This window comes from Pipistrellus hanaki (genome assembly GCF_964339955.1).
Source record: "Pipistrellus hanaki genome assembly, chromosome: 12".
Lineage (NCBI taxonomy): Eukaryota > Metazoa > Chordata > Mammalia > Chiroptera > Vespertilionidae > Pipistrellus > Pipistrellus hanaki.
In genome coordinates, this window is record NC_140514.1 from 10,983,358 (window position 1) to 10,995,399 (window position 12,042).

The window sequence follows — 12,042 nt, forward strand, 5'->3', positions numbered from 1 at the left end:
TTATAGATAGCACGTCAGGAACATGGTGAAACCACCATCAGCTTTATTCCCTGGGAGGTGAGTAGCTCAGGGGCCCCTGCTCGCCTGTCAGACATCAAGTGCGTACAAAATAGAAGTTTTTGTTGTGTTTATTACTGCAGCACAACTGAGCCCAACCTGGCTGATGCTCCTCGATTTACTAACTACTCATCGGTGCCCGGCACTGAGCTCAGCTCCTAAGAGCCCTGCCCTCACGAAAAAGACAAGCTTTGAGAGGTGCTGACCCCTGAGAGGAGTCTCTCAAGTCAGGGTGGACTTGAGAGATCATTCTAGGTGTTGCATTTGACGTTTGTACAGCCTGCTCTGTGCACGGAACCGGTGCCACTTGTTAGTATCGGTGGGGTCTAAGATTGTGGAAAAGAAAGATGTCAAAATCATCACAGTCAGAGGACTGTCCAGCTAGAAGAGTTCTTGGTAGTCCTCTCAGCCAAACCAGTTATTTGTAAAACAAAGATGCTGAGGGCCAGAGAATGACGAGTCTGCCAAAATGAAGGGGAAAAAAGAGCTATCGACTTGGAAATAACAACACAAGTATGTCCCTACCTCTTATGAGCTTCAAGTTTCACTTAAATCCCTGGGATACAAGACTACCTACTTTTCCTTGTTTTGAAGTTGTTCTGAAGGTCAACCAAGGCCATAACTGCAACTTTTCTCTATCAGCTATCAATTTTATAAAAAATACACTGTCTTACTGAGATGCCTGCCCCAAAGCCTCAGGATGTTAAGACCATTTTCTTAACAACTCCATTAAAGCTTGCCCAATCTAAGCCAGTCCTCCTCAGCTTGGACACCTTGAAGGCACTGGGTCTTTGTTCAGAAGATGCAAAACTCCTCCGTCTGGGTTTCAGAGTTCTCTTCAGGCTAAGGACGCGTTCTTTTCAATACCCTCGGTGGTGGCAAACCCCTGCTCCCTGGAGGCTGAATGGACCAAGTTTCCAGCTCATTGAGAATACAGTACATGAGGGAGCTGCCGGAGATTTAAAGGAAGACGGTCTTTTCTGTGCCGCTCTGAAACTGGCTCTGAAACAATTTTTTTGAAACAGAAATTTCGAAATGCAGCCGCAGTATTACCAGAGTAAATGCCCAGCCTCAGAGAGAGAGATCTTGTTGAAAGAGAATCTCCAGTTTTACATATAAATCTCTTACCCACAAAAGGAGGGCGAGAGGAGAAAGAAAAGCATGGAAGGAGGAAAAAAAAACAAAAACAGGACGATCAGGGTAGCGGGGGAAGGTGCAGGGTGGAGGAGGGCAATCACTCAGTTGTCACTCAACATGGGCCCATGTTGCCTTTTTCACTGTCACTTTATAGGTCAGGTTTCACAGGGCTGGGGGTTTTTGGTTTGGGGGTGGTTGGTTGGTTTATTTATTTATTTATTTATTATTTTTTATTTTTAGTAAACAGATGATTCCACTTCATCTGAACAAATTTCAATTCCAAAGAAACATGCAGACAATGCCAAGAAACAACATCAGACCCTAGGAATACCAGCTGTGACTCTTGAAACGTTTTTGTAATTTACAGAGCCTAAATCAACCATCAATTTAAGCCATGGTCTCTTAAAACGACTTCCAACGTGCTCAGAACGATCATCTTCCAATGGAACGACCACAATATCTCACCACTCTGCCAATATCAGGAGGGATGTAACTTCCGCCCTGTAACACACTGTCCCGTATTTATTTGCAATGCCTATTCTTCTGCAAAAAGCAAGAGTCTTAAGTATTAATTGGTGTGTTATGTTTGTAAGCCCTAGAGGTATAAAATTTAGAAACTGGATATCCCATGTCATGATAAAGGCATTTTCATTGCCAATAAAATGCAAACCATCTGAGAGGATGGGCGTGGAGAGGACCGAAGAAGCATGGCTTGCTCACCCATGAAACACGTCAGGCTAAAGGAACACTGGACTCTTTGGTGTCCAAAGATATCGGTCCGGGTAAAGCCTGCATACTGGGCAGGGGGAAAGATAATGTCTGGGTCATCACCCATTCTCTGAAGTAGTCCTCTACTTCAGTTCTAAGAATCTGTATTTTGATGATCCTAACAGTTCAGTCCCACATCCTCCATCCAAATAAAGCTAGACGTCCTCCCTGCCACTTGGTATGAGCCCAGGGACACGCAGACATGTTCCCTTTCAACAGGCGGCAGCTCCCCGCTTTGGATTCAATCCCCATCTTCACCGTCTTTCCAACTCCAGGGAAGAAGTGTCCCGCAGAAGCTGGCAGGGCTTGGAGGAACAGGATCGGCAACACTGCGGCTCCGGGCACCTCTCCTACCTTCAGCGATAGCTCTGCTGTGGACACAGGTGAGGGTTGGCACGGACGGCCCCTGCAGAGCCACTGGAGACATCCAGACTCACTCACACTCAATTAAATGTCTCTTGGATTGTGTCAAAGCAGTGTTTGAGTGGGACACTTAAGAAAAACATGGGGAAGGGCCTGGGGTTAATGACATATTCCACCTGCAGAAGGCCAGATGTCAGTGAATGCAATCAGCGCACCCCAATGAGGCTCTCTGCTCATGGAGAAGGCAGACATCGGATGGCTCCCGCCCTGCCTTCCTGAAGCCCTGCCAACCGCACCTCGGCAAGGTGAAGTTCACCTGGGAGGGCTTGCCCTATGGCACGTGAGCTGTGGAAATGGGGAACATACATGCCTGCTGACCCAGTTCTCCCTCCCACATAAAGAATAGCACATATAGCACATACATGACAGGCCGAGTCTGTAGTAAATGTTTGATAGTTATGCTTTCATTAGACTTCTCCTTTATGTTTGTCCTCGTTTTTGGTCTCAATAGAGGGAAAGAATTGATGTGAAATAATTCTGGCATTTTCCCTGTCAGAAGAAAACTATTACTTCACCTGTGCTTCAGGCCTCCCCTCAGTCATCCTCCTCCAGTCAGAGCAGAGGGAATCCTCTGGAAATTAAACAATAGGTCTCCAAGCAGAACGGATTCTCCCAGCTCCCTTGGTCGGGCACTAAATTCTCTTTCCATCCTGAGCGGAGATTTTGAACGTCTCCAGCCCATCTCTGGATCTATGTCTGTACCTACTCATCTATGTGTATTCTCCCTGCCTCAGGGGATTGACAGGCACGGCATCTGCTCCCCTCCTTCCTCACTGGCTTCTGTGTGGGGAAAACCAGGACATATTTTTCTTCAAAGTCTTGTGACAGACGTATGGAGATTTTTTTTTAAGTACTTCAGCCATATAATTAGGATACTTCCCACTTCAGTGAGCTCACACTTTCCTGCTAATTTCTCCATGATGCTTATTTTAAAAAATATCTTCTTAAACAAAAGCTAAGTGCATCTGTTTGGCCCTTCAGAAGTGTGTGTGTGTGTGTGTGTGTGTGTGTGTGTGTGTATGTGTGTGTGTGTGTGTGTGTTCCAGTGCTAAGGTTTAGAGCTTGATGATGTTATTGAATTTATCTGCCAAGAGACCTATCTCCAATTAAATAATCTTTTTCTCCAATGGCCCATTCTGTTTCCATTTTTCCTGTCCAAAAAAGAGCTGTTGGAACAACTTCTGAAAGTTCTAAGGGGTTCCCAAACAATTCTCTTGCCACTTTAACTCAGTTTTGCCCCAGGTCTTATTATTTATATTACCAATAATTAAAGGAGGGGAAAAGGCTTTTCCAATAATTTTACATCAAGTACTGGTCCTCTCTTCCTGTTCCATAAAGATTATTGTCTTCTATAGAACACATCTTAAATAATTTAATCTTAGTTTGTTTCTTCTGGGTGTTTTTTTGTTGTTTTTCTTTTTTTGGGGGGAAGGGGTTTTTTTGTTGTTGTTTTTTTTACTGTTAAGGGGGGTTCTATGGTTGTAAACTGTAAGAGTTGGTTTGGATATTATTTGATCATCTTTATCTGTATAATGACACTGAACTAAAAATATATTTTTTTCCATTTATTTTTACTCCAGGTTTTCCAGCATTTTTGTTCTTCTTCGTTAACTCGGGTGTAACTCTGCTCTGTCAGCACTTGCAATAAGATCTTGAAGAGTTTTTCCTCATCCTACAATGCCCATGTCTCAAGAGGGAGCACATCCCCCCGTTTCACAAAGAGCATAGGACTGCACACCCAGGCAACGGCAGACCCCCAGCGTGGAAGCTGAACCTTAAACCCTGCATCATGATTCTGAGCTCTCCACAGACAAGACAAGGTCTTTTCATACCATCTGGCATCATTAAGTAACTAAATATTTATTTCCAGTAATTAGGCAATAAATAAAACATGTTGGAAACAACCAAAAACGCAGATGCCAAATCAGTTTCAAATTGAAAGCAAAGGTCACAGTGTGAGCCAAAGGGTGCCTGGCACAATGGGAAAACTACATACATTCAATGTTCTTGTGGAGCAAGAGTAGATCACAGGGGGTGTTTTCTGACATTTGGCCTCTTCTTATAGATGAACACTAGCATAGAAATGTTCACGTTTTAAGCACATGTAAACATGAGGTTATCTTGAAAGTAGCTGGTAATTGTCACCACTGGAGATGTAATTCTAACTTGATCTATACAGTGAGCAAACTCTCCAAAATGTTTTCAGATATACTTGGTGTTCCCTGTCTACTGCAGGAAGGCAGGTACCTACCTCTGTCAAAGTTCTGACTTGTCAAGTACTTGAAACTTGATTCACATTCAAGAATCCAATAATATAAATTAATCCCATATATTTATTCGATTAATTTCTATTATTTTAATACTTTAAAGGAAATTAAATGATTTCTGAACCTAGCCCGATTCACATAAAAATCAATACTTTATATGATGCTAAGACCCAGATATTACTATTAGGACACTGAGAGATCGAACATCACTTCCCACAATAGGAAGGATCCCTTCCACCCCATATCTTGACACTGTCAAGGTGGGAAACATCATAGTTTTTTCTGATTCCACTATCCCTGCTCTTTTCTCTTTATATACATGCCAAAGCAATGTCCTCTGTCCTCATGAATCTATCATCACTAGATCTATTCACTGACCACTGCATTTTCTCCATTACTCCTCTCTCACTCCATCTCTCATACAGCTTTGGATTTCCTGGTTGATATCCAAGAATGCACCCTTCTTAATGTCAATCAAGAATGAGGCTGCTTAAAACAAGATGTAGCTGCTCATCTTCATTTCACAATCCTCCCCCAAGGGCCAGTTAGTTCATCAATCAGAGCGAGCATTTATCTCATTTCTGAAGCGAGGGAATTCAGAACAGTCCAACTCATCGCCATCTTTTTCTTCACAGCAGCCCGTAATCAAATCCTGATGCTTGATCCTTTGCGAAAGTCCTTATTGTCATCTCTTTATTTTCAACTTTTCTCCTAGATCAGACCCTCATCATTTCACAACTGGACCAAGGCCAACTTCTCTTCCCTGGCCTCCTCATGTCGACCCCACATCCACCTACCTAACCCATTCATTCAGAAGTTGAAACATGTTAAATTATTTTCTAAAAATTCATTAGCTGTTTAAAGTTACAACTTTTACAATCAGCTTAAATTATATTATTCCACAGGCATATTTCAGAGATGTTGCAGGTTCCACTCCAGACCTCCACAATGAAGCAAATACTGCAATAAAGTGAGTTACATGAATTTTTTGGTTTTCTAGTACACATAAAACTATATTTACACTACAGTGTTGTCTATCAAGTGTGCAACAGCGTTAAGTCTAAAAATGTATGTACCTTCATTTAAAATACTGTATTGTAAGAAAGAAAGAAAAAAAGCTAACCATTATCTGAGTCTGTTGGAAAAACAGTGCCAATAGATTTGCTCAATGCAAGGTTGCCACAAACTTTCAATTTATAAAAAATTCAGTATCTGGGGAGCACAATAAAAGGAAGTATGCCTATATTTGTACACTTAGAAAATTTTAATGTTTCCCCTTTTTTATCCTCATAAGAAAATTTCAAACATGCTGAAATATCTGATACTACAATGATCTTATAAATCCACTTCTCAGAGTAAACAATTGCTATAATTTTGCAATATCTGTGAGTAAATGCATTTGAGATAAACTATAGACATAGTGGCATTTTACCTTAAATTTTTCATTTATCTTTCAAAAACAAAAACACTGTCCTACAAAGCCTAATACCTTTATCACACCTAAAAATTAATAATTCCAAAATATCATCTAGAATATAGTCTACATTAAATTTCCCCAATTGTTCCCCAAATATCTTCTAGAAGTGGGTTGACTTTGGTTGTTGTGACTCTTTAGTTTCTTTCTAGAAAAGTCATTCTATTTTTTTCCCCCATTGTATGATTTTTCTTAAGAAACCAGGCAATCATATCCTATATTATGAATCTGCCTGATGGGGATGAGTAGGGGTTATATTTTTAGCTTGTTTCTTTGCCCTCATTACGCCCTATAAGCTGGGGTTAGGTGTAAAAGCTTGGTTAGACTCAGGTGAAACACTTTGGGCACCGTTAGTTTTAGGGTGACATGCAAACTTCATATTGGATCACATCAGGAGGCACATGAGGTCGGTTGTCCCACGTGTAATCATTCTGAGTTTGATCACTTGATCAAGGGGGCTTCCCGCTATTCTGCTTTGACACCAGCTCATTCCGATGGCCCTGTGCCTCGGGTTTAAGAGGCTTCATGCTGTGCAAACATCTGCCAGGAATCCTGAGCCAGCTCCCATCTCCAGGCTTCTTCCTCACCCATTTCTTGCCAAGTTCTCTTTCCTCAGTTTCATTATCCTCCCCCTTTTCTCTGTGACTTTGGCTTCCTAACCAACTGCCCATTTTCCTCCACCACCCAAGCAATTCATGAAACTCTGGTCTACAAAGCTTCCTAGAACTTAACATTGATCACAGTTCATGCTGGGTTCTCCTCCCCAAGCCTACTGCCTAATTATTAGAATGTGCAATAGAAACAAGAGCTATTTCTGCCAAATTTGTTTTGTGTATATGCCCTCTTATGGTAGCACATATACATAGATGCTTACTGATAAACTCCATGGCATTAAGAGTCTCAATAGTCGAAATCTGCAGCTAATAAGACTATTCCCATGAGCAAAGCACTAGTGAGCATGATTGCAGCTGTTTTTACCATTCATTTAGAACATCTTTTTTTTTAATATATATTTTTAATTGGTTTCAGAAAGTAAGGGAGAGGGAGGGAAAGGTAGAAATATCAAGGATGAAAGAGAATCACTAATCAGCTGCCTCCTGCACACCCCCTTCTAGGGATTGAGCCTGAAACCCGGGCATGTATCCTGACCGGGAATCAAACTTTGATCTCCTAGTTCATAGGTTGATGCTCAACCATAGAGCCACACAGGCCTGGCTTTACCATTCATATAAAATCTATCTATACCCCCCTCTGTAGCTGGGTATGCAAACCAACCATAGCAAGAAAGCACAAATATTTTCAAACATCTTTGTACAATACATCTTATATACTAGCAACTATTCGCCAATAATGTATTTTTTTCCAAGAATGTCCATTGTTATTTTCTATAATTTAGATCGTCCTAATTGCACTAATTATTCTGGCTCTCATAGACATCCAGCAGGAGACAAATATATACTAAGAACACTTTCTAAAACCAGGTCTTATTTTGAAGCTGCATATTAGTCACTACACCTGCAAAAAGAATTAAGACTCGAGATCACTGTCTGGATCATTCAGACCGAATGCCAGAGAGCCATGCAGATAAAGCAAAAGTATTCTACTGAGTTTGAATTATTTGGGTAACTCTAGCAATTAGCCAATTCATTTTAATTATATGGCACAGCTTAGGCTGAAAAGTAAACAACGTTTTAATCTTTTTTTTAGTGAGCACATTTCAGCCTAATATTGCACAAGAATAACAAGTTTGTGAATACTTCATTTTCTTGCTTTTTATCATCTGTGTTCCAACTTGGAAACGGGAGAGAGGTACTGGGCACAGAATTTTAAAAGGATCTGTTTTTTCCTTCCTCAGAACCAACCTGAGGTGAAATGACTAAACAATGCAAATGGCACCAAATTCACCCTCTCTCTCCAAAGCTGGTCCAGGGCAACATGTGTGGAGTGCATGAGGTATACCTTCAGCCCCACTCACTGCCCCTATAAAAAGCTGCTCTTAGCACACGAATCCAGACTTGACTTCAAAGCTAAACTTAAATCAATGCTGTTCCTTCTCCCCAGAAAGTATCTACTTAAACGTGGTCTCCAAGAGCTGTGGCAGGTTTAGGAGGCATTTCAAGTACCTGCAGGCTACACCTCTTAACCGGCAACTACCACTACACAACGGAGACTGTGTTTGGGGAGATGAGCCTTCCCTGCCTTAGTGAAGCGGCACGACATAAATCACTGACTATGGTTAAGTTTGAAACTATGGATAGATGAGCATCTTCTAAGCTAGCATTTGCATAGTTCTATAACATTTGCAAAACAGGGCTCAGAGTACCTTAGTCTAATCTTAACAAAGCCCAATATTCTTGTCTCCATCTTACAGATAACAAGGCTGATGCCCTGCTACCAAGGTCTGGGCCCATGGCTACAGCCAAGATTGTCTAACTCCCCATGGGTGCTCTTTCCAGTCAGGTCCACAACCCAGTGTCGCCTTCTTCCTCAGGGAGAAAGGTGATAACGCTACCATGGACTGGCCAATTGTTCTAAAGCAACAACAATTGATTGTTATGACCCCCCCAAATATTTCACACACACAGTATTCTTTCACTATTCAGGTAAGAAGAGAGACATAATAAATTCACCCCACTTACTCTCCTCACGTGGGGCTGAAACCATGATCAAACGGCAGGAGGAGAACCACAGGACGAAGCTATGTCATAACCACACAATCCCAAAGCGGTCAGCACCGAGCGGTTTGGGTAACAGAGCCAACGTTTTAGTCGCCTTCATTACGCACTTTCAGTGATGGGTTTTACAGGAAAATCCGCCTCTCTTGCACTTCACGATACGGATATCGGCCTAAAGTTCTATGTAAATCCAGTGGTGGTTAAAATGCGTGTCAAACATCTCCGTCATTGCCAATCTAGTTATGAGTTTTTATAAAGAAAATGAAAGGTCACAAATTATTACTGTGTGATGGGTTCAAACCCAACTACATCTATTAACCTGCAACTACTACCAAAGGGCATAAGTAAGTATTTTCAAAGCTTTTGCAGAACATAGCTCAAGCCTGACACATGTTTTACACACAGATCAACTTAACCGGAAAACAGCAAGGGCAGTCAGGGAGGTCCAGCAGCATTTCTGGAAGGCCATTACTTAAACATTATCTTACAGAGCAGAGGATGGAAAGCTTTTTCTATAAACCATACTTTAGGCTTTGAAGATCATACAATCTCATTGAAACCGAGCCATTCTACCGTCAAACGCATGAAAGCAGAGCAGGCAATATGCAAACGAATGGATGTGGCTGCGTCCCCAATAAAACTTTATTTACAAAAAACGGGCCCAAGGGTCAGTTGGCCAAGCCCGTCTATAGAAAGACATTTTACCACATCTGTTTTTCCCGGGAAAATGAGACTTTTCTAGAAAGCACTGCTGAAACAGGCTGGGCAGTGTTGTTTACCTGGGACCCGACGGTTTCCTGGAAGCAGCGGCCGAGCTGGGTCTTGGCAGCCACAGGATAGATGTGAGGGATGACTTGCTGGTGGGAGTACGTGGAGTGGACGGTCTGGGTCTTCTGGACGGGCAGCCCTTGGTAAGAGATCTGGGGTTGGCCTGGCTGGGCTTCTTTTACCTTCTGGCCAGTGGGGCCTTCGATTCTTGAAACCTGATGGATCTGGACTGAGGCCTCCGGGGGGTGCTTCACGTGGATATTGACTATGTTGGGAGGAAATTTCACTGAAATAGATTGGGAGTAAAGACTTATTAATCATGACTAATTAGCATGCGAGTCAGCGTGAAAGTCAATTTTACACACATATGTGCTTATACGCATATGTATTGTACATAGGATAAATTATACAAATGTAATACACACACACACATACATACATATATATATACACACACACACACACACACACACATACATATATATATACACTGAGTGGCCAGATTATTGTGATCTCTGAATGCATAATAATCTGGCCACTCAGTGTATATATACATACATACATATATATATATATATATATATATATATATATATATATATATATATATATATATATATATATATTAGAGGCCCGGTGCATGAATTTGTACATGAGTGGGGTCCGGCCAGCCTGGCCAGGAGAGGGGACATGTGCGGTTAGCTGGCCTGCCTGCTGGTCGAACTCCTGGTCGAGGGGACAATTTGCATATCAGCCTTTTATTATATAGGATATACACTGAGTGGCCAGATTATTATGAATTCAGAGATCATAATAATATGGCCACTCAATGTATATTTGCCACACAGCCATCATAATAAGTGAGAAAAGGATATATTAAAAATAGAAATTAAATCTGAATTTATGGTTTAAAAAAATCAACTAATTACAAAGAGAAATTACAACCTCTCACAGTAACATATTCAGTAAGATCGTTTTTTTCAGGTGAGTCATAAAAATATGAAATTCATGCAGCTTATGGGGAGGTACATTTTATCAAATAATAGTAATAAAGACTCAAAAACTGGATTACTTTTGAATTTCTCCTTAAGTTCCTATTGCAAAGTTGTGGGACACACTTTTTCTACACTGAAAAAGAAAACACAGTTTCATAGAGCACAATGCCCTTGCCCTTACATAGCATACTGTGGTTATACTTTCAGTGCTTATTGGGACACACACCTAAAATACCCAAGTGTGCTATTTTATGTCTGTACCACGACTCCCTTTCGGCCACTTTCAAACACCATTTCATCTTCTCATGCTGACGTTCAGGTTTTAAAGAGTAACAGCCAGTCACACTCTCTGACCCCTTTTTAAAAAACGGTGCACGTCTAAGAGATGCCAGGTTTGAAAGAATGAGTGAGTCACAGAATTCCTGAGCTCCGAGTGACCTAGTTTACCTTCCTCTACAGAAGAATCTACTGAAGCCCGGGGAGGTTAAGTGATCCTTTAGGACTAAAACCAGGCACTCTTCAATTATTAACTAGACTTGTGCTCATCAGCAGACCAGCTCATTAAGGCTGTAAGGGCCCAAAATCACCAACTCGTCTTTCCACACCCCAGATCTGGCCAGGACAGGGCCGGGCACATCCATCAGCTCTGGGTGCTGTGAGTCATCAGAGAAGGTTAGACTCCTTTTTGTTTTCTATTTCTTAGATACCAAATCTCTATGGCCTAGAAAGCACTCCAGCCCCATACCTGGGCCCGCATGCAGTCCCTATTGTCATTTCTCAAGCCACCAATCACACACCCCTTTCTGTTTCAATGCCAGCCCCGGCCACCTGCAGGTACCTGGCTTCTGTGGGTTTGGCAGGCTAGCAGAGGTCTGACAAATGGGGGAAAAATCAAAATCTTAAGCTTACCTTTGACTCCTTGCTGACTGGTCATCGTCAGAGGCAAGGTATGTGTCGAGTGGACGACATGCGTTCCCAGCGCCTTCCCCGACTGCTGGGAATGCTGGTAAAGTTTAGGAACGCTGGCACCATGGACTGGAATCTGGCAAAGCTTCCCTGTGAAGTTTGGAGGACACTGGCATTTGTCCCTTGAGCTGCACTGGCCACCATTCATGCATGGAAGATGGCAAATGACTGAAAGGGAAAAAAGAGAAATTGTGGAGAATTGGTTAGTTTCTCAAATGCTAAAACACAGTCAACCAACAAAACTTCCAGAAACACCATTACAGCCATTGTATTTCTACTGACTTTCAAGCAGTAAACAAAGAAGTAACTACGTTGGGGGGCGTGGAGGGGGGAGTCTCTTTATTCACGATCTTTGTTTTTCCATCCTAAGTCATCTATTTCTCCAGTTCCTTGCAGTCCTCTCCCCTAACAATGGAGAGAATTCATGGGGAAAGAATATGTAAAAGGAGCCAGTGAGGATTATTGTCTCACAGTGCCCTTTTGAGTATCTCTCCCATTCTGTAATTACTTTT

General features: G+C 41.9%; 1 protein-coding gene across 9 annotated transcripts in view; it reads right to left on the reverse strand.

Moving 5' to 3' along the window:
- Nucleotides 1-12,042, reverse strand: part of LTBP1 (latent transforming growth factor beta binding protein 1) — a 300,379-nt gene that overhangs the window by 136,221 nt on the left and 152,116 nt on the right. For all 9 annotated transcript variants that reach the window (XM_084900645.1, XM_084900647.1, XM_084900643.1 and 6 more), the window contains 2 exons: nt 11,474-11,698; nt 9,581-9,855 (listed from right to left, as the gene is read on the reverse strand). In XM_084900645.1, the coding sequence (XP_084756771.1) occupies nt 9,581-9,855; nt 11,474-11,698 (500 nt within the window). The remainder of the gene's footprint in view (nt 1-9,580; nt 9,856-11,473; nt 11,699-12,042) is intronic.